Consider the following 27,057-nt stretch of genomic DNA (forward strand, 5'->3'; position numbering starts at 1 on the left):
GTATAAATTGACCTACTATATTGCCTAGAAGGGAACCAGAACAAGATACAATTTTTACACATCTTTCTTTTCTAACATGGTTCACAGATTTAGATATGGAAAGGCCATTAAAGGTTATCTAGTTCAACTCCCTTATTTTACAGATGAGGAAATGAAGTCCAGAAAAGTTTGAATGATTTGATCGAGTTCATGTAGGCAATAATATTTTTAATTTTTTTATGGAGGCAATAATGTTGTCAAATGTTTCAAAAGATATTTTAGACATGTGGGTAGATTGTAAGTTTTTTATATCTCTTTTTTCTATTTGATCAATAGATCAAATCTAAATAACCCAGAAAATATTAGAATATCTGAAATAAAGCTTTCTTCAAAAATAATCATTATGTGGACATACTTCTTTTCTCTTGAGATAGCATGTCCTTGAAATTTTAGTTAAAAATCTCCCCCTCATTTATGTGTCTCTAAGAAGCTCAGAGTAAACATGACCCTTTATGCCTTCGAGTTAAGTGCCTGGTGAATTTGGTAATCAGCAGAGGGGACAAAAAAAAAGATCCATACTCAATCACTAGGATCGGGAAGAAACTGTAATTGAAGCTTACCATAGTGAGCATGTATTATGATAAAAATATTTCATAAGAATTATCTCTAGTCGTTTTTATACTTATGTTTATCTTGTCCCAAATATTTCCTTCTCATTTTTTAACTGTGAATATGTCTTCCTTCTTCCACTGTGTTAGCCTCACTTGTGTGGCAAAAAGCTGAGCCAGTTGCGTAACTGGTTATGGAATGATTCTGCATCTCTAACCTTCAAGTATGATGTTGGTCCAGCTTGCCCAAGAGAAGACAGAGAGTAGGTGGGAGGAAATCTCAAGCCATCAGTCAGTGCAAAGGAAGGCTAAGGACCTTTTTGTGATCAAGAATATATTCACTATTATTATAATAAGTGGAATTAAGTGGTAGATTTTGTCATTGTCCATTAAAAATTGAGGACTAGTACAATGTGAAACTGAGATTTGTTCATCAAGATGAATATAACTTGCTGTTCATTTAGAATGCCCTTTGAAATAAGTACAGAAGAGCTACCAACCTATTTTACCATAACAACATACCATTTAACTTCAAATAATGTACCCCTTTCTCCTTAGACACTAAAATAGTTATATAATTATGTACATATATAATTATATGTGACAATATAATTATATATATGTGATATAATCAACATTTGCACTAGTCCAAGCTTAAATTATTTCTGTCTTAAAATGCATCAAACCAAGCCACATGTGTGATCAAAGTATGTCATCAAAAGTCTGTCAGCATTAGACTGGTTTTTATTTATCCAGTTGAATAGCCTAGTCTACCATGGACCAGGATGGACCTGGAATTAGGCAGACTTTTAATCAAACCCTACCTCTCATACTTTGTGGTAATCTTATTAGCCTCTTGGAAACTATTTCCTCATCATGACATGTGAATTAGAATTCCTCTAATATCTACCTTATTGTGTGATTGAAAGGCTTAAGTAAAATAATGTATATGATAATAACAATACATAGCATTTATATAATACCTACTGTGTGCTAGTCACTGTGCTAAGTGCTTTACAAATATCCCATTCCTTACAACTACCCTCGGAGGTAGGTGCTATTATTATCACCATTTTGTAGGTGAGGAAATTGAGGCAAACAGAGATTAAGTGACTTACCAAGTGTCACACAGCTAATAAATATCTGAAACTGGATTTGACCTCGTTTCTTCCTGACTTCAGGCCCCCTGCTCTCTCTACTGTCACACCTAGCTACCTTAGTAAATATCAATGACAAGGAGGGAGTCTGTAGTACATTATTAACTTTCATGTGGTATCAGAATCTAGTAGACAGTTCTATAGAATCCAAATATGTAAGCCCTGGGAAAGATCCTAGAAACCATGTAATTTAACCCTCTTCCATTTTGACAAATGAGGAAATTGAGGCTTAGAAGAAAATTGAGATATTTGATCTAAACTTTATTAAGACCACTTTCTTTGTATTAGGAGTTCTGATTTTTATGTCTTTGGATTAGTGCTGACAATTACTGAAGTCCAGAAAATATTATATAGTATATTACTGAGCACTTGCAATAACTGAGCATAGAACGGTGGTCTTATGAATATTCAAAACATCATATATCCAAAATAGTTTTTTGTTAATCTTAGAGTAGAATGTACCCTGTCTTCATCCCAGAAATTATTATCATATTTAAATACACTTTAATTTGCTAATATACACTACATAGAAGGAGAAGTAGCTATACCAAGAATGCTGTATGTCCGGAAGAAATTTATTTGGGATTAAAATACGAATAATCTCCTGAATGGTTAATTTAAAACTTGACCTCCTGCAAAATCAAGAAATGTGAGGCACCATCTATTTGCATATTTATAAATAACATATCAATTTCACATGCACAAATAAAAATACTGAGCCATTTTATGTTGGTGCTGAGGAAAATTCTTCTCACTCTGTAAAGTAGCTTTTGCTAGAACATAAGCAAAAGTATGATTCAAAGTATGTCTATAAAGTCAAGTAATGCTTATGCTGACTAATTAAAATACAGGCATAGACAAGATTGCTTAGTTAAGGAATTGTAGGGTAATGGAAAGAACAGGGTCTTTGTTCAAATCTTGATCCTTGACTCTTATTTTCCATGTAAGCTTGTGTAAGTTGCTTCCCTTCTTTGTGCCTCAGTTTCTTTTCCTGGTAAACTCTCCTAACTTTGAATCTTGTGCTCCCTGCAAGAAGCCTGTTTTCCTTCTATAAGTTTTAATGTACTATTGACTTTTTGTTTATAGAATTTTGTGGGTGTGGACAATGATATCATTTACTGAAAATTGACCTATTTTAGCAAATTGATAGTAACCTCTAGTACCTCATTTTAATAAAAAAAAAAAAAGCCAAGAAATAGAAAAGCTGAGAGAACTGAGATTTAGTGATGCTGACATACTCAATGAAATGCAGATAAATTGTATTTAGTTTGGTTTTGAACTGGAAATATATTTTCCCATTAATGTGTCAATAGTGTTGTTTTACCTGTCTCTTTCTTTTTCTCCCCTCCGCCATCCCCCTCCCCCAAAAAAAAGCTTCTTAAGGAGATATCTCGGAAACGCAGGAGCCTCCGTCATGAAAGAGAGGTTGAACTAAAGCCATATATTGCTGCTCATTTTGATGTTCTTCCTACTGAATTCACCCTGGGGGATGAAAAACATTATGGTGGCTTCACCAACAAGCAGCTCCAGAGTGGTCAAGAGTACGTCTTCTTTGTCTTGGCCGTCATGGAGCATGCAGAGTCGGTAAGGTTACTGTCCTGCGGATTTTATTCCAATAAAGATGAGTGTAGTTTAACATTTAATTTTAATAAGTGCTTGCTCTGTGCTAAGTGCTCAAGGATAAAAAAAGGTCAGAATGAAACACTTCCTGCTCTAACGGGAATTTTATTCTATTAGTAAAATATACTCACATACACCATATATACACATACATATATATATGCATATATGTACATATCTTGTGTGTATATATATATGCAAAAATATACACACATGTATATACCTGCACACATATACAAAATATATGTGTGTATACGTATGTGTTTACATATATACGTGCCTGTGTTCATTGCATGTGTGTTAATAGTTCTGCATGCATATGTCATGTATGTGCATGTATAATCTATATAGTATACACACATATATCTATCTGTATGCAAATATAGATTTATAAATACAGATAATATGGACATAAATAAAGATAGTAATTTTAGGAGAAATAGAGGGAGAGGGCAGTAACAACCTGGGGGATCAAGAAAGACTTTCATCTTGATGGGAGGGTTGAAGAGGCAAGAAAAAAAGAAATTTGCATGATAGTTATTATATATTTAAAAGGAATAGCAAGGTGTCAATAATAAATTTGCAGTTCCATGTGCAATCGCCTTTTTTTTTCATTCTACTATGTTGTGGAAATGCTTTGTTTTATCCCATAAATTAAAAATAAATAAACATTTTGAAAAAGAAAGGCTTTAAGTAGGATTTGGCATCTAAGTTGATTCTTTAAGGAAGCTAAAGGATTTTCAATGCAGAATTTTATCATCTTGTAAATAAATACTGCTTCATTTATTGAATTTATGATGAGACAGCTTGTGCCAAGGCACAAGGGTAAGATATAGATGCCAAGTTCAGGGAATGACTAGAATGTAGAAAGCTTAAAGGGGAGTAAAGATTTTTTTTTTAAAGTATGGAAAAGTAGACTGGAGAGTGACTATTAAGGACTTTAGATGAAAGAGGGGTGAGTTTGGTTTTTTCCTAGAGGCAGTGGAGTTTCTGGAGGTTTTCTAGCAGGATAGGTATATATTCTGACTAGTGATCTGGGAAAATTATTTTTTTTGCTCTGTGGAGATGGCATTGAAGAGTGGTGGTGCTGGAAGCAGAGAAATAAACTTAGAGACTATTGTAAGAATCCAGATAATCATCAGTCCATCGAGAATTATCCGTTTAACTCCTATTCAGGGCTGTTTAACTCCTCCAGGAATACAAATTCAGCAAATGAAACAGTCTTTATAAGATAATAAACCTTGACTATAGACTGAGGACCTTGTGAGTGAGGAGAAAGGGATAAAAATTAAGCAGAACTTACTTAGCAACTAGATGAATGTAGAAGAGGGGAAGGGAGAGAGAAAAAACAAAGCGTTACTCCAGACTTACTGAGATGAACTAGGAAGGATAGTAGGCATCTACTCCTAATACTGAAGTTTCAGGAGAAAAATCTAATTGTTTAAATGTAAAGTTTGTTTTGTTTGGTAAGTCTTTATTTTACTTAGGCAGCTTAGCCTAAGTTGCTTGACTTTAAACATACATTTTTGAATAGTATTTTTATTTATGCTTTTAACAACTGGCACTTTACATGGTGAGGAGGGTTTCCCCCCCCAGCAACATAAAAATGATTGATATTTCATTTGTGCCTATTAAATTATTTTTCTGTGGGCCATCTAGGAGAAAGTAACCAACAGGCAGTTGATCTGGATACAAAGATTGCTAAGTCATCTTCAGATAGATGATTATTAAACTCATAGAATAGAACCTGTTGAGATCACTTAAGACAGAGCATTTAAAGAGAGAAGAGAAAATGTGGAGGATGTTAAGTAAAGAGACAGTAAAGTAAAGAGACAGAAGGTGCACCAGCAAAGGAGAGTGTGACAACTAGAAGGAGAATTAGAGCAGTGCTAGAGAAATCAAGAGAGGAGAGAGCACCCAGACGGCCAGTGAGATAAAAAACCACTTCAAAGTCAACACTGAGAAGAGACCGTCAGATGAGATTACTGGGAAAATTGGAAAGAACGGTTTCATCCAAGTTGTGGGGTTAGAATTCAGATTTCAAAAGTTTGAGGATTAGGAAGTGACGGCAATGAATTTAAATGGCTTTTTCTAGACTGTGGAAGGGAGGAGAGATACAGAGTGGTCATCCTCAATAAGTGTCTCTGGGCTCTTCTGGCTTATTTCCAATAAGCATCTAGCCTAAAAGGAATATACAAAATCCGTACTGTGATACAGTTATTTAGACCAATGCTGGAAATCTTGGTTATCTACAAAGAGGCAGTATGCTATAGGAGAAAGTACACTGTATTTGGTGTTAAAGAGCTCACTTTAAATCCTTCCTCAATTACTTGCAAGCCTTATGACCTTGAGCAAGATTTCTTTTCTCTGGGCCTTCATTTTCTCACTTGTAAAATGAAGGAGTTAGACTAGATAAGTGGCACCAAACTCAAATAGAAATGGACTTTGAAAACCATAAATTGACATTTATTTTGTATTTTCATTTCTTTTTATTACACATTTCCCAATTATATTTTAATATGGTTTGGACCTTGAGTTTGACATGGATGGACTAAATAATTTCCAAGATCCCTTCCATCTTTAATATATATGAGTCTACGGTATAAGAAGATCTTTTTGGTGCTTCTGTTAATTAAATATTATTGGATAGATACTATTAGATTCCCAATAAAAACTGATTATGTTAGGACAAGACTGCATTTTATTCTGTATATGTATTTTTACCTGAATACATCTTTAGTTGAAAGAGAATATTCAGATCATATAATCACTATGTTGAACCTCCATAAAGCAGAAATATGAGTTTATGAAATCATTGTGGGAGCTTGGAAAAACTATGTTTCTCTTTAAGGATAACCCAAAAATGAAGTTTGGAGGGATGTGTTTTTTTTTTCCTTTTGGTTTTGGCTTTGAATTTGGAAGCACCATTGAGACAGTGATGCTCATTTCCTGAATTCATTGGGAAGATCTGTCTAATGGGAAACAAGCACAGCCAACTTCTTTAATTATAGTAATTTACTTGTGACTCTATCAGTGGAATATAAGAAAGTTAGAAAATAATTCAGTAATAAGGAGAATTCCTGAGGTGATCTAAAGAATTAGTTGTCTTCTCTTATGTAATTCATCTTGTTCTTATGTCCCTTCATGCTTCAGTTGCTTTAGCTGAATGTAATAGTTTTGTGTTTGTTTGTTTTTTTTTAAAATCAAGGAAAGGCAGAAATAGGATAGAGAGAAAAAAAAAAACATGGTAGTTCACATTCAAATTTAGCATCTCATCTCATATTCTGGGTGGTAAGTTTTCTGATTGTTTCCTCAGTCTGCCAGACAGAGTAATTGGGTTCAGCCATTCAGCTCCCCTCACTCTTCCCCCCTTCCCAACCCCTTTCAATGATAGGAAAATTATCAAAGGATTCTCTACATTAGGTATTGGTGCTGAACCATGGGGCTCCTTTTTGAGTGACAACAGAAATTCCCAAGTAAAAAAATCAAACCCAAAGGAAGCCTTTCTACGTGTTACCTTTGTGTATGAGGTGTCATTTGAAAAGAAAATGATTGGCTTCTTGGAATTTTTAATGTGCAAGATAAACTTTCCACTTCTATGTAAAGGTTATAAGTCAAAACATCAAGGGATGAGAAATTTGGAAAAATTTTTATTGAAAAAAATCTACCTCATCTAAATTTTAAATAGATTAAAAAACACTGTTGGAATACATTGGAGAAGGCACTCACAGAGAAATGCTATCAGAAAATCACAGCAAAGAAAGACACTCAATCTCCTTTCCAGCCCAACTCACAGCAGAGAAAGTTTCCTGTTTCTAATCTGGAAATCATGATTGAATGGTTTTTAAAACATTTCAAGTCAAGAGGTTATCCCTTCACTATGGAATTCATCCCTTTTGGTTTTTGGATTTTCCCCACTCACTTTTCCATCAAAATAAGCCAACATCATTTGTTTCAACTATTTCTGAAGTGCCTTCGGTGTAGGAATATCATTACCTGAGAGGTCTTGTCTCTGACAAGTAGGTATTCAGTTCAGCGATGGTACTGGTATTCAGTGCTCATACAGGCTTTTGGTCTTCCCAAAGTGCTTCCTGATTGCCAATTGAATAAAATACTTAGCATCCCTGTAGATAAATTAGTTAATTACCTGCAAAAAAATGAGAGTAGAAAACAAAAGAAATGAAGACACCAATCTTCCCCAGTGTTCAGTCAGAAAAATGTAAAGATTGTCAAGAATATCAGAAGGTTAAGGTATAATAAATGGAGGCTTGGAAAAAAAAGTTTAGCAAAATTTTTGTCTTTTTTTAAATTTTTACTGGTCTCAATCTTTCTTGATTTGGTTTTTATATGATGTCCAAATGTGTAAATTGTGCTGAAAGTTCCATCATACAGAATTCTATGTGTTTATCATCATTAAACTTTTAAAGTTTGTCCTTCAAGACTGAGGGTGATAGAGAACATAACACAAAAACCCATCGTTTCTTAGAATCCTTAGTATGACTGTGGATAATCCATTTGACATTTTTGGGCCTCAATTTCCCCATCTGTAAAATGAGGGGTTTGGACTTATCCCCTCTGTGGCCTGTATTTGTTCTGGGTCTATGATCCTATGATGTGACTTTGTTTTTTTTTTTGTTTTTGTTGTTATTGTTTTTGCCTTTTTTGGAAGGGCAATTGGGGTTAAGTGACTTGCTCAAGGTCACATGGCTAGTAAGTGTTAAGTGTCTGAGGTCAAATTTGAACTCAGGTCCTCCTGACTCCAGGGCTGGTTTCTATTCACTAAGCCACCTGGCCTCCCCCTATGATGTGACTTTGAATCACTACTCTCCTTTTGTGACCACAGGTATCCATTCATATCCTTGCACCATATCCTTGCACCATAGTTCCTCATATGTAAAATGAAGGAATTGAATTAAGTGACCTGTAACATCTTTTCCACTCCTCACATCTCTGCTCTGTGATCCAAACATCCTGTTTGGAGGGGCAGCTCAGAAATTGGTCTGGGAAGATCCCTGGCTTTATAGAGTCAGACCCTCTGTTCAAATCCTCTGTCACTGGTACCCTCTATAATGACAGGCAAGACAAATTTAAATTCTTTGAACCTCAATTTCTCTTCTGTAAAATTAGAAGGTTGAACAAGATATCTTCTTTAGTCCCTTTCAGATCTGATTCTCTGATCCACTGTTCTTAAAAGGTTAGAAAAATAGCTTAGCTCTCCTTTTTATGCAGCTGAAGTGCTAGCTACGCTTTCTCCTGGACATACAGTCAGTCTTGAGTGAAGAGTATAATGGATTTTGGGGCACCTCGGAATAGCTCGGTTGGGCATGAGGTCTAGAGTGAGGAAGACACAAGTTAAAACCTGGCCTTAGACACTTAATCACTGTGTGACCCTGGGCAAATCACTTCACCTCAATGTGCCTTAGTTTTCTCATCTGTAAAATGGGGATAATAATAGTATCTGCCTCCCAGGGTTGTTGTGAAGACCAAATTAGATAATAATTAAAAAGTGCTTTGCACAGTGCCTGACACATATTAAGTGCTATTTAAATGTTAGCTATTATTATTAATGCCAAGCAGTGAGCAAGAACCTGTGTTGTCTTTGTAGACAACTGAATGAAAAGCTTACTGTCATCCCTTAGAGTACCTTCCTTTTGAACTTTCTATTCTATCTAGCCCTCCCCTACCACCAGCCTTTCTCAATTACCCTTCATGTGGTATTGATTATATATCTGTACTTGGGCCTCACCTAGGTCTAAGAGAATATGCTCAAAACTCAGCATTGACGTGTAGCAGAAGACATAAATCTGATTTCATGACATACTCAGCTAACTCATTGGTTCCATTCCCTTCTGGTATCCATTCATTTTGATCTTCTACCAACCTTTTTAACCTATGCCATTTCAGCTCTCTGGTGTTTTTGAGTTTTATACTCATTTCACATAACCATGTATGGTAAGAGGCAACGTAGGCAGAAAATATATCAGCATAAACAAACAGTTATCTGATGATTAAAGAAGATGAGTGTAAGTCTTATCTTGGTTTATCCTTTAGCTGTGGACATCAGTTAGCATGCATAAGCCCCACTTCCTTGTTTTATGAAATATTGTTGTTACATGATCAAAATAATCCCATTATCTAACATTCAAACTCTTCTTTCATCGTTTTACTGATATTTGTCTTGTCTGTCCAAGTTAATTACAGAGTATTTGAGGAACAAGAACTCAGTGTTGGGCATATCATAATACCTTGCTTTTTGATGTGTTGCTTTACATAGTCATTTGATCCTGGGCCATTGTTAATGAAGATGCTGTTATAAACCCATTTCATAGCTAAAAGAAACTAAGGCTTGGAAACTTTAACTGACTTGTCTGAAGTCATAAAACCAGTACACTATAGAGCTGGAAAATAAACCTAGGTTTCCTCTAAGTTTAATGTCCTTGACACAAAATATACTATTCTCTTCCAGTCCACAGTAGATGTTTAATAAATACTTATTGATTCATTAATGACTGGTACTTAAGAGTTTTAAAAGATATCACACATTATTGATTCTAGAACAACTTTAAAATAAACTCCATCATTACAACAAATTATATTGTAAATGACATTTTCTCCCCATGGGGCCACTTTTTGGGAACAGCAAAATGAACACAATTAATTATTCAGGGGAAATAGCATTGTTTGTCATCTAATTGCCAGTTTTACCTTTTCTTTTCCTTTACTGTCATACAAGCTTTTTTGATCTGACTGTTTTCTAACAAAACAAACTCTTTTTCCTCAGACCATGTATGCAACCAGCCCTTACTCAGATCCTGTTGTATCAATGGACCTCGATCCCCAGCCCATGACAGATGAAGAAGAAGGATTGATCTGGGTCGTAGGGCCCGTACTTGCAGTTGTGTTTATCATTTGCATTGTCATAGCTATCCTCCTCTACAAAAGGTAGGCTTGCCTCATAATTCTATTGGTATGATATTTCTTGGTGGGGAGGTGTAGGGCACAGAGAATACTTACTATTTTTTGGTAATTGTTGTATCCTTATTGTATGATTTACATTAATAGAAATATTTTCAGTGAACCTCCAGAAATATTTGATGCATTGATTTCTACATAACAGGAAAAATATTGACTATTCTATACAAAATCTTACTATATAGTAACCATTTTCAGCTGACATTTACATTCATGGGATGTTCCCCACCCCCAAAAGAAGTCACAAAGTAGTTTATTGTCTATCAAGCCAGTTGACATTCTGCTTTCTTTTCCTGTCTCATGTATTTATGCTTAACACTTCTAGGCAGCATTATCAAATAATGCCTAATTATGAGGGCAAATATTTTTATATGACTTGCCCAATTTTACACTTCATTTCCAGTCTCTTTATAAAATATGCATATTATCTTGTACTGTATGTTTTATAGGCATTATAAGCATTGACATTTTCCCCCTACATAAATATGTTAAGATGAAAAACTAGAAAAGCTTGGGTTCAAATAGGCAGACAAAAATGAACCCTGACTCTTCCAACATTTTTCTGACCTTTCTATTTTATTTATATTCCTTCAAAACTTGCTTCTTGTCATTTATCCTATGTTCTCCATGAGTAGGAGAAGCATTTTCCATTTTTTCCTATCATTAAGCTTTCGTTCAATATCCTAATGATACTTCATGATCCCAACTTCCATTCCTATGCAGGTAATTGCCTACTTGACTTATCATAGCTGATTTTTTTTTGTTGTTTTTCTTTTTAAATTTTCTGCTTTTATGTCATCTATTTCTGGATGCCTTTTCCACCTTACTGCCCAGTAAGAGTCAGTTTGGTAGAGAAGGTCATCATTTTTCCCCTAACTCTGTAGTACCTTCCAACTCTGCTATTAACTCCATTATATTCCTCCCACCTGCTTCCAGACTTCTGTATCTTCCCCCCAACCTCTTCAATGCTACTAAATCCTATAGTGTCATCCTTTAGAGAAACTCTAGAATTTATCCATTCCCTCAATCCATCACAGATTCTTCACATTAATCTTTTTTTTTACTCTTGGATCACTTTAAACACCTGTGCTTTTATCCACCTCTCTTTTCAGTGAAGGCCAATCCATTCTAGAAATGCCTGCTGAAATCATCCTTTTTCACCACCACAAAGTATTTCATCTCTCTCCTTCCATCTAGCCCTTCTAAAACAGATTTAAACCTCTTGACATTGACCTCTCCCCTACTCTTTACTTGCCCATATCTTTTCCATTGTTTCTTTCTCCTCCTCATGCATTCCCTCCGTGCATTAGTTCAACATAGGTTTCTCCTGTTCTTTTTGTAAATGTTCATTTGTGGTGTTAACCATGTTACTGAAATAGTCTCACCCTTTTTGTTTTCCCTGCTTGCTTCCTTCCTTTATGAAAACTCTCCTAAAATAATCCTTTTCTCATACTTCCTCAATTTCTCTCAAATGCAAAAAGATGGGGGAAGAAATTAAGTAAAAAGTTCTCAATTCTCATTCATCATATGGTTTTGTTATCTCCCTAATGCTCGAGTGTATTTTTTTGGTTTATGTTTTACTGCCAAGACCAGATCATTTGGGGCACAGACAGACTTGGAAAAGGAATGAGTGAATGAAAGAAACCTACTGTAATCAATGGTTTCAAATGTTTTCTTTACTCAAATCCTTCCCTGGTGTGTCTATTAAGGGCTATTACTGCCCAGTTTTTCATGTAATGCTTCCTTGCTATCCCACTGCCATCTTTGCTATTTGGGATAATAAACAAACATGGAAATATCCCCAGGACAAAAAGTGAGGTGGAGAAGAAAGACCAGAGAGTGTAGCTGAGCTCCTGAATGATACTTGAGAACTGGCCAAACTTTTCCAAATAAGAATTTTGTGACCTTTTCCATGTTTACACAGCACTAATTGTTGAATGAGAATTAATTTTAAAAAAAGCAGATTTCTAATTGCTCTCATGGGTTATTTTAATTTAAGTGACCACATCCCAACTCCCATAGTAATCAGAGTGAGTCAATGCTTGCTGACAGTTAAATTCCTAGTATATACTGCAGGCCAAGTTTTAGTCTATCTGAAACAAATTAAATACTTTTTTCTAAATATGATGGTTTCCTTCAATATTATTAACAATAATTTATAGATTTATTACACTATGTGCTTTATACAGCATTTTCCTCACAACACCTCTTGTAAGGTGGGTAGCAACTATATTAAAATCTTTATTTTATGGACGTTGATGGTGAGGCTCAGAGAATTTGCTACTTAGCCATGGTCACAGAACTACTGAGAGTTAGAGCTGGGATTTAAACTTAGCTCCTCTGACTCTAGACTTAGGGCTCTCTTCTTAAAATAGTCATGATTTTCCAGGTGCGTAAAGCACAGTGAAATTTCTTAGTAGATGTTTTTCTGGAGTTGAACCAGACAAATTCATTACCAGATGGTGAGACTAGTAGTCTTTAATCTTCCCCAGTTCAACTAGGCTAATTCACTCATAGACCACTGTTAACTTTAGAAAGATATAAAAGCCTTTTTACCCTAAAGGAAAAGAAAATAATATATATTCCTGGGGAGGGAGTAGTTCCAATGATACTTTTACCTAGTCCTAAGAAAAACTTCCTAAGGATGACTCATTTTTATGTTTCTGCTTTGAAGCACCTACATATTAAAACACAGAGATATATTTGCAAAATATGTGTGAGAAACTATAGTCAAATGCAGACATTACACACTGAAACACACAAACCCTAACTGAAAATGCATTTAACTGGTGGCTTTACAAAGTATTTGTGAAGTAGAAATACTTGTCTCAGCAATAAAGATTTGATTTGAAATTACTGACTTGAAATTCAAGTAGGTATAATGATGCCCCTTAGGGTCATTATCATGAAGCAGTGCAGGAGAAATTTGGCTGAGTCCCATCAGTGGTGCTTTTTAATGACTACATTCTCAGCCAAATGCATTCTTTCAAAAGTCATGGCTGCTTTTGTCAGTTGTCACTCACTTCATTACATGGATCATTGGAAATGATTTACAGTTTTTATTTCTCTAAGTACTGTTCTCTTACAAAGATGCTGCCACTGACCCACTACCAACAAGAAGTGAATTTTAAGTTGTGTGTTTTTTTTCCTTATACCTTATCTCATCACTTTCTCATGTCATCCACCAGCACATATTTGTTGTAGAGATGTATTAAGTAAGGGATATAGCAGTACATGGACATGGCACAAAATCACCAAGGAGCATAAACTACAGAATTTCAATGTCAAACCACAAATATTACAAGCACACAAGAGGAAAAACCTTTAACTATGAAGGGAAAATTTGATGTGTGTATGCATGTATATCTGTGTATAATCACAATTATAAGACTCAACTCCTCCAATATTAATAAATCTGAAAAATGTTATTCTACAATAGTTGAGGTATATTTACTATGAAATAAGAGAATAGATACTGATGAAAAATGGAGAAAAGGGACATCAAGTTATGAACAATTGAAACCTCTGAATAGTAAGAAAATAATATTAGTAATCATAATTTTAGACCAAATGATGCTCATTTCTATTCTAATGTTTCATGTGTAATAAAAACAAGAAGGATAAGTAAATAGGATCATAGATTTGAATTCTTTGAATATTTTCCCAGCTCCAGCACTGTTTGTGACCATAGGGAAATTATTACTTCTTTTTGTTCATTAAATAGATTGATAAGACACCCCACCCACCTTCTAGAAATTTTTTTTTTGTCTTTTGTTCTTCGCATTTTGAGATCCTCGGAGGGAAATGCTGTATAAATGTTAAGTTTACACAGTAAAACTTTCTTATTAAATCACTCACATAGAACCTTGATTTTGTCTGGCTGGTGCATTGCCATGACATTGTCCCCACACACAGAGTTTACTTTAATGTCATTCGTAAATCTAAATTCCCATAAAGCTTCCTCAGTTGCGTGTTGCTAGATGTACTAAATATGGGCACATAAGCAAATCTTCAAAGAAGAGAGAATGAATAAATCACTTTCTTAGATAAGCTGATTCTTATGTAGACTCAAATATCATTTTGGGACCCTGGAAGAAGTAATCCATTAATGCTATTCCACTGTCCAGAAGGAATTGATTCGCCTTCACAAGTGGCCAGTTGACTTTTCTCAAATTGCCTACTGCTTGTTCAGTAATGTGTAAAGATGCTCTCCTAAAATGGACAGCTCTTTAAGAATCTGAGGATAAAAATATTTCAATAGCTGTGGTAGCTGTGTCACTGTCATTATTCAGGTTGAATAATGACATATTTATCATAAGGAAATAAGCACAAATTTAACTGAAATACTGAAACTGCCAAATCCAATGACTAGGTTACATTTTGGGGCCATATAATCTTTTTAAGCATACATTTCTTTTTCTCTTGATTTTTACTCCATCCCTTACTAGGCTAAATGGAGAAATCACATAGTACACAGAAAGTGCCTCCGAAATAGGAGTACACAGATTAAATCACCTTCATAGCAAGACTTTTTTTCACTATATAAAATTATGGGTGGCTTAAACTACTACACTTAGCAAAGTGTCTGGTACATAGTAAGCGCTTAATAAATACAAGTTGACTGACTGACATGTTAATAGAGATGGGGGGTTACAAATAGGAAATAAATGTACACACATGGCAGCATGTCATGAACTAAAAATATATCTGCCCTGTCAGTTGCTAGAATTAAAGTGCTTTTCCCGATTAGCACAGCTATATAGATGGTCAAGCATCATAGATTTATATTGATATGTATTATACTTTACAGAACTGAAAAATGTATTTAGTCCTTTATTAGAAAAAGATTTATGATTACCTGACTTGTCTAGAGATATTTGAAGAAATCATTTCAGCTACTTTATGACTTAGTAGATATAGTACCATTGTGCAAACTTTTCCTATAGTTTAATTCAACTTCTAAAAATTTGGTATCACTAAGGAAATAATGTATCCACTTAACTAAGACATTTTTATTTTATATGCACAAATCTGTTACATGGGACTTTACTATATCCACATTAGATACATTAGTCTTTTTCCCCCAGCATGTAGCACATTTAGTAAAAATCAAATTATATATCTAACATCAGCCACCTCCTGGGATATAATTGATTGTGGCATTATTTGGTAGGCGACGGCCAAAAGAGAGTGTGACATTAATACAAAAATGTTTTCTTCAACAGCAAGAGACTCTCATTTGAACATAACCTTGTGTCCTCCGTTTATTCCATGATTAGAAAGCATTCGATGTTTTTATAAGCTGTCATTTGCTAATTTGTGTAAGTTGCATGTCCTCACTATAGAACACCATTTCTTGGATCTCTGGTTGTCATGGTTACTCCTTTTGCCATTGGCCAACTAACATTTAGCCTTTTTTTCTCCTCCTTGCTGCATTAAAATGGAGCAGTAAACCTGACAGGTGAGAAGTAAAGAACGAATTGCATTTACTTCCAGTAAGAAAGAGGAAAAGGGAAAGTAGTAGCCTGGCATGATGGGTGACAATGATGATGGTGATAACTTCAAAGATAATGTCAGACCAGAGGATCATGGGCAGATTCACATCAAATCTCATACACTTTGAAAAGCTTCTAATATAATTGCTAGCTTTTATATGGTGCTTTAAGTTTTGCAAATTGCTTCTAATATGAGAGAGTTAAGCAAATAGGAAGGAGTTTGAAGTGTTTTATTCTCACAGTGCAAGAGGAAGAAACTCCCTTTTTCCTTTCTTCTCCTTTTGGATGACAGAAGTTATTCCATGACTGCTCATTAGTGAGGCAATAAAGGAACATTTGTGTGTGCTTAAAAGTTTCTTTAAGATGAAAACATCTGTTACATAGTACTTTTTTCTATTGGAGATCAGGCTCAAAACCCTGAATTAGGTCACCTGTGAATATAAGAATACTCCATTTTTTTTATCCTCCTAAAGCTTGATTATGTCCTGCTGCCCAATGCCCTTACTCCAATTACAAGTAATCTTGAAATTCTTGGAATACAGGAGCCCACCAACTTTTTAAATGAATTGTTCCAGTTATGTCCACTACTCTTCAGTCCAAAGCTTGTTGGATTGTTGTCATTGAACAAAGGATTTTGTGAGCTGAGAGAGATCATAGATGACATCTAATCCAGCCTTTTACATAGTTAATTTATCTCCCCTCTGCTTTGATATTGTCGGAATCAGTTATTTGTTTGGTGTGCATCTCCTCATTAATGATGGACATTGCAACCCTCTCATGCATAGGAGACAGTTATTAGGAATTTTTATGACCAAAAAGATTTGGTAAACCCCTGGTGGCCACCCTTATGAGGATGAGCTACCTCCAGCCTACCTAGATTTATCCAACGATGACAAATGTTCTCCCTCCCGGATCACATTGGAAGTCTTTGCAGTTTGGGTGACTTTTGCAGAGCTCATTCTTTGCTGCTGTGATTTTTGAGAAATGAGGATCATCTCAATATTGGACTGAAGCAAAGAAATATGAATTTTATGTAAGAAATGCCCTCTTTGGCATCCCAAAAACATGTAATTTTTTTTCTTGAATACATTAAAGTGATGGATAGCTCACTAGAACCAGAGTCAGAAAGTTCTCTCCTGGCTCCCTCATTTTATATAGGTAGAAAGGGAAATCCAGAAAGGTAGGCAGCTTGTACAATTACACAGTTAGAGACAGTGTCAGTATATTATCTCATATCCATCGACTAAATTCCTTGGCATTTTCTCTATATTACAGCTGCCTCTAGCAAAAGTAGTCTTTTATGTGTTGTATGTTTATAATTATTAAAATTCACTCTAATGAAGAAAATTTTCAGTTAGATACCCAAGGCTGATGATCTCTTCTTATGTTCTCAGAGATATACCTCATAGTAATGCTATTGGGAATAGCAGATTATTCTTTTTGTTGATGACTCATTGTGCCAAAGTTCTCAAATATTGTTTTTGTTTCGTCATTTTCAGTCATGTCCGACTTTTCTTGACCCCATTTGGGGTTTTCTTGGCAAACAAACTGAAGTGGTTTGCCATTTTGCTCTCCAGTTCATTTTACAGATGAGGAAACTGAGGCAAACAGAGTTTAGTGACGTGCCCCAGGTCACACAGCTAGTAAATGTCTAAGGTCACATTTGAATTCAGTTAAGATGAGTCTTCCTGACTCCAGACCTGATAAGCAATCCAATAGGTCACCTAGCCATAGTTTTCTTACTTTGCTTTCGCCTGGAAGACAACTTAAAAGATACCCTATTTCAAGTCTGTCATTTTTTAGATCAGGAAACTGAGACTGAGTAGACCAAGAGACTTCTCTAAGCTTAAATAGCTATAGTGTGGCAGGACTTGGGACTAGAACTTCTGGCTAATTATTTTGTTTTAGCATAGAAGCTTGGAACCATGACATAATTTAACATCAGTAGAAATAGCTAAAGAAAGGTAGAATGATCCTTCCTTTTCCTGCTCTCCCAAAATATCATGCCTAGATATGTCATACAAAGATACTCCCTAAGAAAGAACATGTACATACATGTGCACATTTGATAATAATCCATATATCTGTAGTATATTTTGGTTTACAAAGCATTTTCTTCAACAACAAACTATGAAATATGCATTGTAAATGTTTGTTGGCCTAACTTTATCAATGAGGAAAAAAATATGATAACTAATATGAGTATGTCACTTGCACATGGCCCCAGGTAGTTAGCAGTAGAACCGAGACTCAGACTCAGTTCTTCTACCTCCAACTCTGGTGTTCTTTCCACTCTGCAACATGGTCTCTGTTGTCCCAGGATGCAAACTGTCTGTGCAGTTATTGTATTGTTTATGCAAAACTCTGAGCCATCTGACAAAATCCCAATTTTTAAAATTACCATACCTTGACTTTTTTTTCCTTAATGGAGTTTGAGAGTGAGGTAGTCTTTAAAAGCAAGACAAAAAGACTTTTCTATTCATGTCCATATTGTTTCTAAATATTTTATTCTTTTTGTTATGCTTTATGCTTTAAAGGACAACAAATTTCATTTCAAAAGTCCATAGTATTATTAAGTGGTTACCATTATTACAAGTGATGAATTATATCGATATAGCCTTAAAATCTTCATAATCTCTCACAAAAATCCATTCTACATTTAAAAAGCACAAAGATCTTTTTGGTTATATAAAAAAGAGATCTCCAGTGACGTTCTAGGTCGGCAGCGCTTTGTAAACTTTAAAGTACTATGTCAATAACAGTTATTATTATTATTGCCAGATGAGACTTATCATAGCATTCATATGCTTAAGAATAATGGGGTAAAAATATGTAGAACTATTCTGACGAATTTGGATTAATATATAGAAAACATCCCAGGTACCAACTGGCCACAAGGAGCTTACATTGCATTATGTGAAAAAATAATGTGTACGTCAATAAGTAAATAAAACACATACCACACAGCAGAACAAAACAAAAGCAATACCTAGACAGGAAGGGAAAGACTCCCACAACTGATTGGATCAAATGACACTTAAGATTTTGTTTGCAGGGTTCACTTTTATTGGTAGAGCTAGAATTAGGTTAGACTCTACGTAATGGGATAAAAACTTACGGAGCGTGGAATTGAAGAATTGCATCCATGCTCTGGTGATTTGACTATGTTTAGAATTGCCATGAAGGACTGATTTCCCCTAACTACTTGGTCAGAGAAAATTATTTACATTACTGCTGGAAATCCACCACTAGTAGTTTGCATTAACAATGGGAGAGGATGTCTACCCCTCCGGAGCCCAGGAGAATTAGATTGTTTCTCTTGAGTTTTTAAAAATGAAGATGGTAAGAAGGAAATCTAGGTCTTTCCCTGAGTTGTGTCATGTTATAGTCCTCATCCCAGCAAAGAAGAGAGAAGGCTTTCTTTTGCAACGAAGCAATTTAAAGATGCAACAGTACACTTCCTATAACCTTGTAACAAATTTGCATATTTTATAAGTGAAACTGACTGACCCATCAGTAACAGACTCACAGGCTATCAGAATTGAAAGAAACATAAGAACTCATCCAATCCAACCTTGTATTTTACAGATAAGGAGAATGAACCCCAGAGAAATTAAGCAATTCACCAAAAGTCTCCTAGTTAGCTCATAACAGAGCTGAGATTTGACCCTAGATCTTGTGGTTTTTGTCACCATACCATGCTGACTCTTAATTTTATTAATGTGATTTGGTTTCAGCTTCTCATCTGTAAAATACTCTTATATTTCTCTAGTAGTTTAAATGTTGTCAATTACATTCCCATAGTATAGGATCTAGTTAAATTTCAAACCTGAAGTCAATCATCTTTGCCTTCTTTCTGTTGTGTCCTTTCCCACTTTCTCATTTCTTTCTCCTTTTTCTTATCACTTTCTGTCAAGCTTGCCCTTTTTACCCCATCCTCAATCCCCTTATCAAATAAAGTTACCAGTAGCTTCTATTTCTTCACCAACTTTACCTCTTCTCTGACTAGTCCTGTCATTTCCCAAGTGGATCTGGCTCCAAGGAATATCCTTGACCCTCTTGTCTCAACACAGGAAGTAACATAGCCAGTTAAGTTAAAGTGGTTAAGTAGGCAGTAATGGGTATCTGAATAGATCTGCTCACAAAAAATGAAGCAGATTTGGGATGGCCTTCAAAACAATGCATTTGAGCAATGCAAATGGAAGCCCATCTTCCCTTTGTGCCTTCACCTCTCTTCATCCTCTGGACCTCCTCTATGCAAGTAAAATAAATACGACTGAAAACAGAGAAGCCCTTTGACCAGAGACTTCAATGACTAACCAAAGAATGACTCTACATGTCATCAAAGAATGGCATGTTATTGTTATAGCAGTAGATATACTGTAGGGTCCAAAATTTAAAAGTCAGGGCAAGAATTCCTGGAAGACCCAGAATATCTGGTTCCCAATTTTGTAGTATCTTTGCAATGTGCAGCGATTAATACTGTAACACTCTGCTCATAACTCTGCCAACTGAGATTCCTGGAGCTGTGTCAGACTGTCACCATCAGAGGAGAAACACTGTTGAGGGCGGGGTTAGGAGGAAAAGGAAGTATTTAATTTCCAAGCTACACTTTTAATCTACTATAACCTTGGAGAAAAAAAAATAGATTTCACTATGTTTATTTGAGTTGGGGAACAGGGACAATTGAATAAAGTAGACTAAGAATCAAATCTGACAAATCTTGTTCATGCATTTGTTAAAATTACATTATGACAGCTTAAACAAGGATGTTTAATAAAAGCAGTGGGTAGCTTTTAAAACAGAGATAAAATGGGTTGTCTGAAAGCTCACATTTATAACTAGGCACTGTTAATGAGGCTTTTGCCTTGAATGATCATCCAGAGGATCAGATGGGCCACTTGAAGCAATTACTTTTTCTTTGACATTTCCATGATTGAGTTTCTTTAACGATATAAGTTGCAGTTAGCTTTACCATCATAAACCACAAAAGCAATTTATCCCTCAAGATCAGAGGTATAGTAGGTAGTACTCTATAGACTCAATTCTTCCACAGTAGACGAAGACAGCCATTGTAGGAATCCACTAAATGTATTTGACTGTCCTTATGTCAGTAATACAGGTACGTCACCACTATGTGTCCCATTGCATACCCTTAAACAAGAATGACAAAGACATTGATAGTTATAGCCTTACCCAATTACTCCTTTGACTGGTACTTAGAAAGGTGGAGGAATCTCATAGCTCTGTTACTATATAGCTTATAGTACAGGATGCTACATTCCTTCTAACTAGATTTTGGGAAAACAATTTGAGAAAGGATTATGGGAGCATATGAAGTAACTTCTTCCCTCCTATCCTAGCTATTAGTATATAACATGTATACACAAACCCCAGTGCCGACCACACACATTGGTTGGATTATTGAATTCTAGAGCTGAAAGGACTTTAGAGGTCATATAAAGATTTTTTTTTATTTATTTGCTTTTTCACAAATAAAGAAAAATATAGTGAGTTGCCCATAATAACACAGGTAGTTACTGTGAAACTATTAGAAAGAAGAGAAATGTTGGGGCTGCAGTTTTTTTTTTCATCTAAGTCCTTTAAAAAAATGTTATTTTAACATTTATTTTATTCATGCAGGAAGAGGGCAGAATCTGATTCTAGAAAAAGCAGTATACCAAACAGTAAAGAGGTTCCTTCTCATCATCCAACTGACCCAGTCGAACTGAGGCGCCTCAATTTTCAAACACCAGGTAAGAAGGACCACTTATCTTTCTTACAGCTCTGTCTCTCTGGAAACTTTTAGAATTCAAGGAGCAGTATGCCTCTAAGACACAAATAGATTGCTGCCCTGAATCATTGCCTTGTGGCCAATTCCCAGATGTGAATATTGATGAGATTTCCAACACTGTAGGTCTGACAGAAATTGCATTCCTTGTTCCTTACCCAGAATGTAGGCTACTTCTCTTTTTTTGTGTTTTGAAGGATGACACCTGCTGCATTGATGGGGCATAATGTATGTTAAATAGTACTGATATTAACAGTGACACTGATCTATAAAGAAGGGTATGTCTCATTCTGTAGAATAACTGAACGCCTCATTTACAAAATTTAGGACAGCACAGATTTCCATCCCCCACACATTCTTTCCCTTTGTTTTTCATATTCCCTAAACCAAACTTCATTGACCAATGAAAACTTCTTAGCACTTTGCTTTGGGGATGCATAATGTAACTGGCAATGAGAAAAATATCCTTGCCCCTTAAAACAAAGAGCATTAAAGTGCTTTAACAGATGAAAGCAATATTGCCACAAAGGAATAGTTTGGAGGCATAGTGATCTCTCTTTGAGCTATGTCTCTCTCTCTGTTATCCAAGACATTTGGTTTCCTAAAAAAGAATCATTGAATGCCAGGCACAGAAAGAGAAGGGAGGAAAGCCTCAATAAAATGAGTGGCAATAGTTTTATATCTTTTGATAATAAACAAGGCAAACGTGATTTAAGTATTGTATTCAGTTACATTTTTATTATGGCCTTATACCTTTAATAATTGGGAGATTGCTCATGTTCAGAATGTAAAAACTGTACAAAGCTCTTCTGACCCAGATTTATCAAAGCAGATAGACTCTAATCACTTTTTAATTTGAAAAAAGACATAAGATCTTCCACTTTGAATTTTCCTTTTTTCACAATATGAATATTGAAAATTACAATAATTATTGAAACAAAATTTTGAAAATGCTTAATAATGTTGAACCAATTAGTTATTCCAACAAGTTATCATTGGTGAGAAATGTTATTAATGCTCTTAATTTCTTTTGAACAACCAATAAATGATCAAGCTTTTAAAGATTTCATTCTGGTTAGTTAGATTAGAAATCTAATTTTTAAGTTATTGAAAATAGCAACACATGCATAAACATATAGATTATATATGTACATATAACTGAGTATAATTGCATATACATTTTATATATACCATATATATCTTCATCAATTTAGCAAAAGGAAGAGGCTGTTTATGTTAATAAAATATTCTTTATAAGGTCCCCTAATGTTTTTAAAAAACAGGTTTATAAATACAAAGCATGATGATATCAATACAGGACCAGAAAGTTTTAATTCATTATCATAAAAATTGTTTAATGTTAAATTATGGCAAGTACAGAATACTTTAAGCATTTCCCTGGTAATGTTAATAGACTTTGGTATATTTCTCAGTTTGGTAACTTCTAAAAATTATAAACTTGGAAATTTAATGTAATCCTCTGGCTTTGTTGGGGAGAGGTGAACTCTTGAAAGGTCTAATCTGTTCATTCTTTGGGACTGACATGGAGTGACAGAAATAATTAAGTATATTTGAAAGATAACTTCTCTCTACCTTTCTTTTGGAGGCTTCCTAATATGCTGATTCCCCTTACTATTGGACTCATCTGGTACAAAGTGAAAGCAAGAGAAGAAAGATTGATCAGAACCCAGAATATAAGGGGAAAGAGCTAGTTAGTCACAGAGGATGAGAGAAGCAGCCCCAGTTCAGATGAATAAAATGGGAAGCTCACAGCAAGGGTGGTTGGCAGAACAACATTACGAGTTAGTTTTTAAAAAATTCAAAACTTGAACCAAGAAGTACCTTTACTTAGGATGCTCTTCTCACTTCTGGCACTCCACTCATGTGGCTTGGCAAAAACAACCAACTCCCAAGGAAACCATTGGCAGTTGAACATTGCCAGTTGTTGTGGGAACACTTCTTCTATTTCCCAAAGGGAATATTAAAGATTTAACATGTTATATGAATGTGAGTTGGTAATAAATTGGATTACTCCTTACAAAGTTAAAAAAAAAATGGGGTGTACTTTTAAAGTATCATCTCTGGTTGTGACTGAGAGTAGACTGGGGCAAAGGAGGGAGGGAAAAAAAATCAGAAAGACAACAATATCCTTAAAGTTTATGCCAAGCATATTTGCTGATCCAGATACAATTTGGAATCTCCCTTACCTTCCAAACCACTTGGATACAGATTCCTAGCCTTTCTCCCATTTGTTCTGTGCACTTAGTAAGGGATTCACAGCCCTCTCTCATTCTTCCTGAGTAAGCCTTCTACTACTACCCCAGAATCCTTGGCCATCTCACTTGACTAACTACCCCTAAGTATTGATTACCACATATTCTGCCTTGGATGTATTCCATTTAGAGTGAGATCTGTATTTTCCTGGGGGGATAAAAAGAGAAAGAAAGGAAGGGAAGGAGGGAGGGAGGACAGTAAAGGGAAAGGAGGGAGAGAGAGAGAGAATATGTGCTGCCATTGTTACTTTGCTTCTCTTAAGGATAAATAATCAGTCCTTTAGCAGACAAAAATAAGCTCATTTTTTGTGTACTACATGGTTAGCATAGGATATCAAGTTCTTGAATCCACAGTGTTCAGAGATAAAATTCTTAGAACTTCAACTTAGTGAGGTTTTACTGCATATACATAATCCCTGTTTGCATCAATGCCAATTTCTGAATGTCACTACCCTGTCATATTTATTACTATTGAGTAAGAATATAATTAATATTTAGGGTTTCTAACGTTAAAGAACATTGATTCTTAAAGATTAGAGACTTCAGAGTTCTGCTTTGGTGGACAATTTTGGATAATGAGGTGCAAAATGTCACTGCTAAAAATAATGGAGAAAAATAAAATATCCTCTTAACAAGAACTGGAAAGCACTCAATAATTTCTTTAAATTTTATTTCATTTAAACTATGTAATTTTATGTATACAAGACATTCATCTTTTTTGTTGCTGTTGTTCCTGTGAAGGGATTGACCCTGGAAAGGACCATAATATTTCTGAATGCTGCCTGAATTGTGTTAAAAATGAATTTGAATAACACATATACAGAAACATAATATGAATAAAGACTGCTGCTAAGATTCATAACCTGAATTTCCCAATATTTTTCAGAAGTGCATATTTATAAGTAATAGCCCAAATCACTGGACTTCTAAACAAACATATATTCCAGAACCAAGCAAGCAATAGAGAATAGAGCTACCAGTAATGTTTGAAATTAATTATTGTATGTGGTTTGGAGGAGGATTACTAATATATAACCTTTTCACTTATTTGGGTGATAATTAGGTTATTATGTAGTGAAAATGCTAATAATGACTTTCTAATTGCAAATGGATAGATGCCAAGTTAAAAACCCAATAAAGTGTTTCAGTTACCATTAGAACAAGTATTGCTCTAAGCGCCAAATACCACATTTTCCAAAACTCAATGTGAGAGAAACAGCACACTGGTTTACATTCAAAGCTGGTATCTCTTCTCCCCTTATGTATTTTCCATCAAAGGGGACACTTGTTTTATTAAGGCTCATATGTCACTAAGTAGACTGAATGTCTGCCAAATTGCATTTATTACTTTGAAATATTCTGTCTCTCACAAGAGAGGTTGTTGAGATAATTATTTACAATTAATAATAAGTCTACGATAATTGGCGTGTAGGGAAAGCAAATTCAGTACTTAGCATGCTACCTCAAGTATTTTACTAGGTCATATTTGATTAGAATCATTAACTCAGTAAGCAAGGTTGGTAAATCAGTAAGGCCTTCAGGGATAGAGTCGAGGATAAAAAAGCCTTTATAAAAGATGCCATTGAAGGAAGTGTCTAAGAAAGTCTCATATAACTTCATTATAGTTTAATGTCTAGAGTTTCAACTGGTTAACCATTAAGTTTGTTTTACTAACTAAACTACTGCTGTAAGTACAAGCCAGCCTTTCCAGTCCCTGGATAAGGACCAAACCATGCATATAGTGGACACTTTAATAAATATTTCTTGAATTAAAATAAAATGATTGACTTTAAAAAATATTCACGGTACAAACCTTTACTTCCAAAGTGAGCCAACATCGTAAGGAATTGTTATTAATGAATGCTAATTAAAATAATTATAGAAGTCACTAAAAGATGTTTTGAAATAGAAGAAAGCTAATGTATATGGTGACCCAAATAGGCTCATGTTTATACATACGAGGTCCATGAGGTGCTTATATTGCATGGAGAATGCTAGCTTGTCTTTTAGTTCAAAATAAAAGGAGTACAAAGCTTCAAAATAATTACACTGATACTTCATGTTTATAGAATCTGCTCAGAAACCAAAGGTCTTTTGAACAACTTATTCATTTTCATAATATCTGTAGAGAAAAGACTTAGGCAAATAATTTTGAGAAACAGGAACTCCCTGCCTGTCCTTTCCTCTCTTGTTGATGGAAAGATTCAGTTCTGTTTCTTACTCATATTTTTTTTAGTCATTGGAACCAAACATTATATCTCCTTCTTTCAGAAAATTTCAAGAATATCCCCTCTTCATTCTAAATTTATATTGTCAAATCTTACATAAATTTGGTTATCCATATCATCCCATTTTTTCTCATTAAAAGGTCAATAATAATCTCTTTAATGTGTACTTATGGTCTATTTTATTTTATAGAGATCCACCATATAAAATTATCAACATACCCATTCATATTAGACTTATTCTGCCTTATACATTGAGGGTTCCCTTTTATTTTAAAAAAAGATTAATGAGATAATTTCAAACATAATGTATATTAATATTTCATTCAGAATTTAAAATTGTATAAAATTATGTCAAAATAAAACATATTTAATAAATGAATTCCTTTCTTTAGTTAGTCTAATAGACTATTTTAATATCTTTTATTTATATGTTACCTATATTTTCCTCTGTATCTTTTAACCTCTCCCCTCCCAGAAAACCATCCTGTATTAAAAAGGATTGGGTGAATTATTAATAAGTTTTTTGGTTACAAATTTGAGGTTTAGATGAACCATTACATTCTTTCTGCACCATAGCCTTGGACTGCCCTGCCAATTGTCACAGTTCTAAATCCTATGAATTCTCTGACATAATACATAATGAAGCAGTTTGAATAATGCAAATCCATCACAACTTTTTGAAAAATAAGTCAAGATCAGTTCTTTTAAAGATGTATCTGTAGTCTCATATTACCCAGTCTGTGACCCACTGTAGTCTTAATTCATCACTTCATCATGGGTGCATGTAATCTTGATTTCTTGAAGATTTTGTCATTTGACCACTTTCTCTGACCATTCTTACAAAGTTGAACAGCCTTCAAGTATGAGTGTCATGACAGACTAGTCAGAATACCGATAATGGTGGGCCACAAACAAACTCCAATACTGAAAATTT

The 27,057-nt window shown here is 34.8% G+C and overlaps 1 protein-coding gene across 15 annotated transcripts in view; it reads left to right on the plus strand.

The window, feature by feature from the left end:
• Window positions 1–27,057, plus strand: part of PTPRD (protein tyrosine phosphatase receptor type D) — a 2,782,277-nt gene that overhangs the window by 2,613,025 nt on the left and 142,195 nt on the right. For all 15 annotated transcript variants that reach the window (XM_069090737.1, XM_069090735.1, XM_069090734.1 and 12 more), the window contains 3 exons: window positions 3,119–3,328; window positions 10,146–10,306; window positions 21,475–21,587. In XM_069090737.1, coding sequence (XP_068946838.1) covers window positions 3,119–3,328; window positions 10,146–10,306; window positions 21,475–21,587 — 484 coding nt within the window. The remainder of the gene's footprint in view (window positions 1–3,118; window positions 3,329–10,145; window positions 10,307–21,474; window positions 21,588–27,057) is intronic.

The sequence above is a fragment of the Petaurus breviceps genome, unplaced genomic scaffold (assembly GCF_028583685.1).
Source record: "Petaurus breviceps papuanus isolate PSGF00001 unplaced genomic scaffold, PetGlider_PUasm1.0 187, whole genome shotgun sequence".
Taxonomy (NCBI): Eukaryota; Metazoa; Chordata; class Mammalia; order Diprotodontia; family Petauridae; genus Petaurus; species Petaurus breviceps.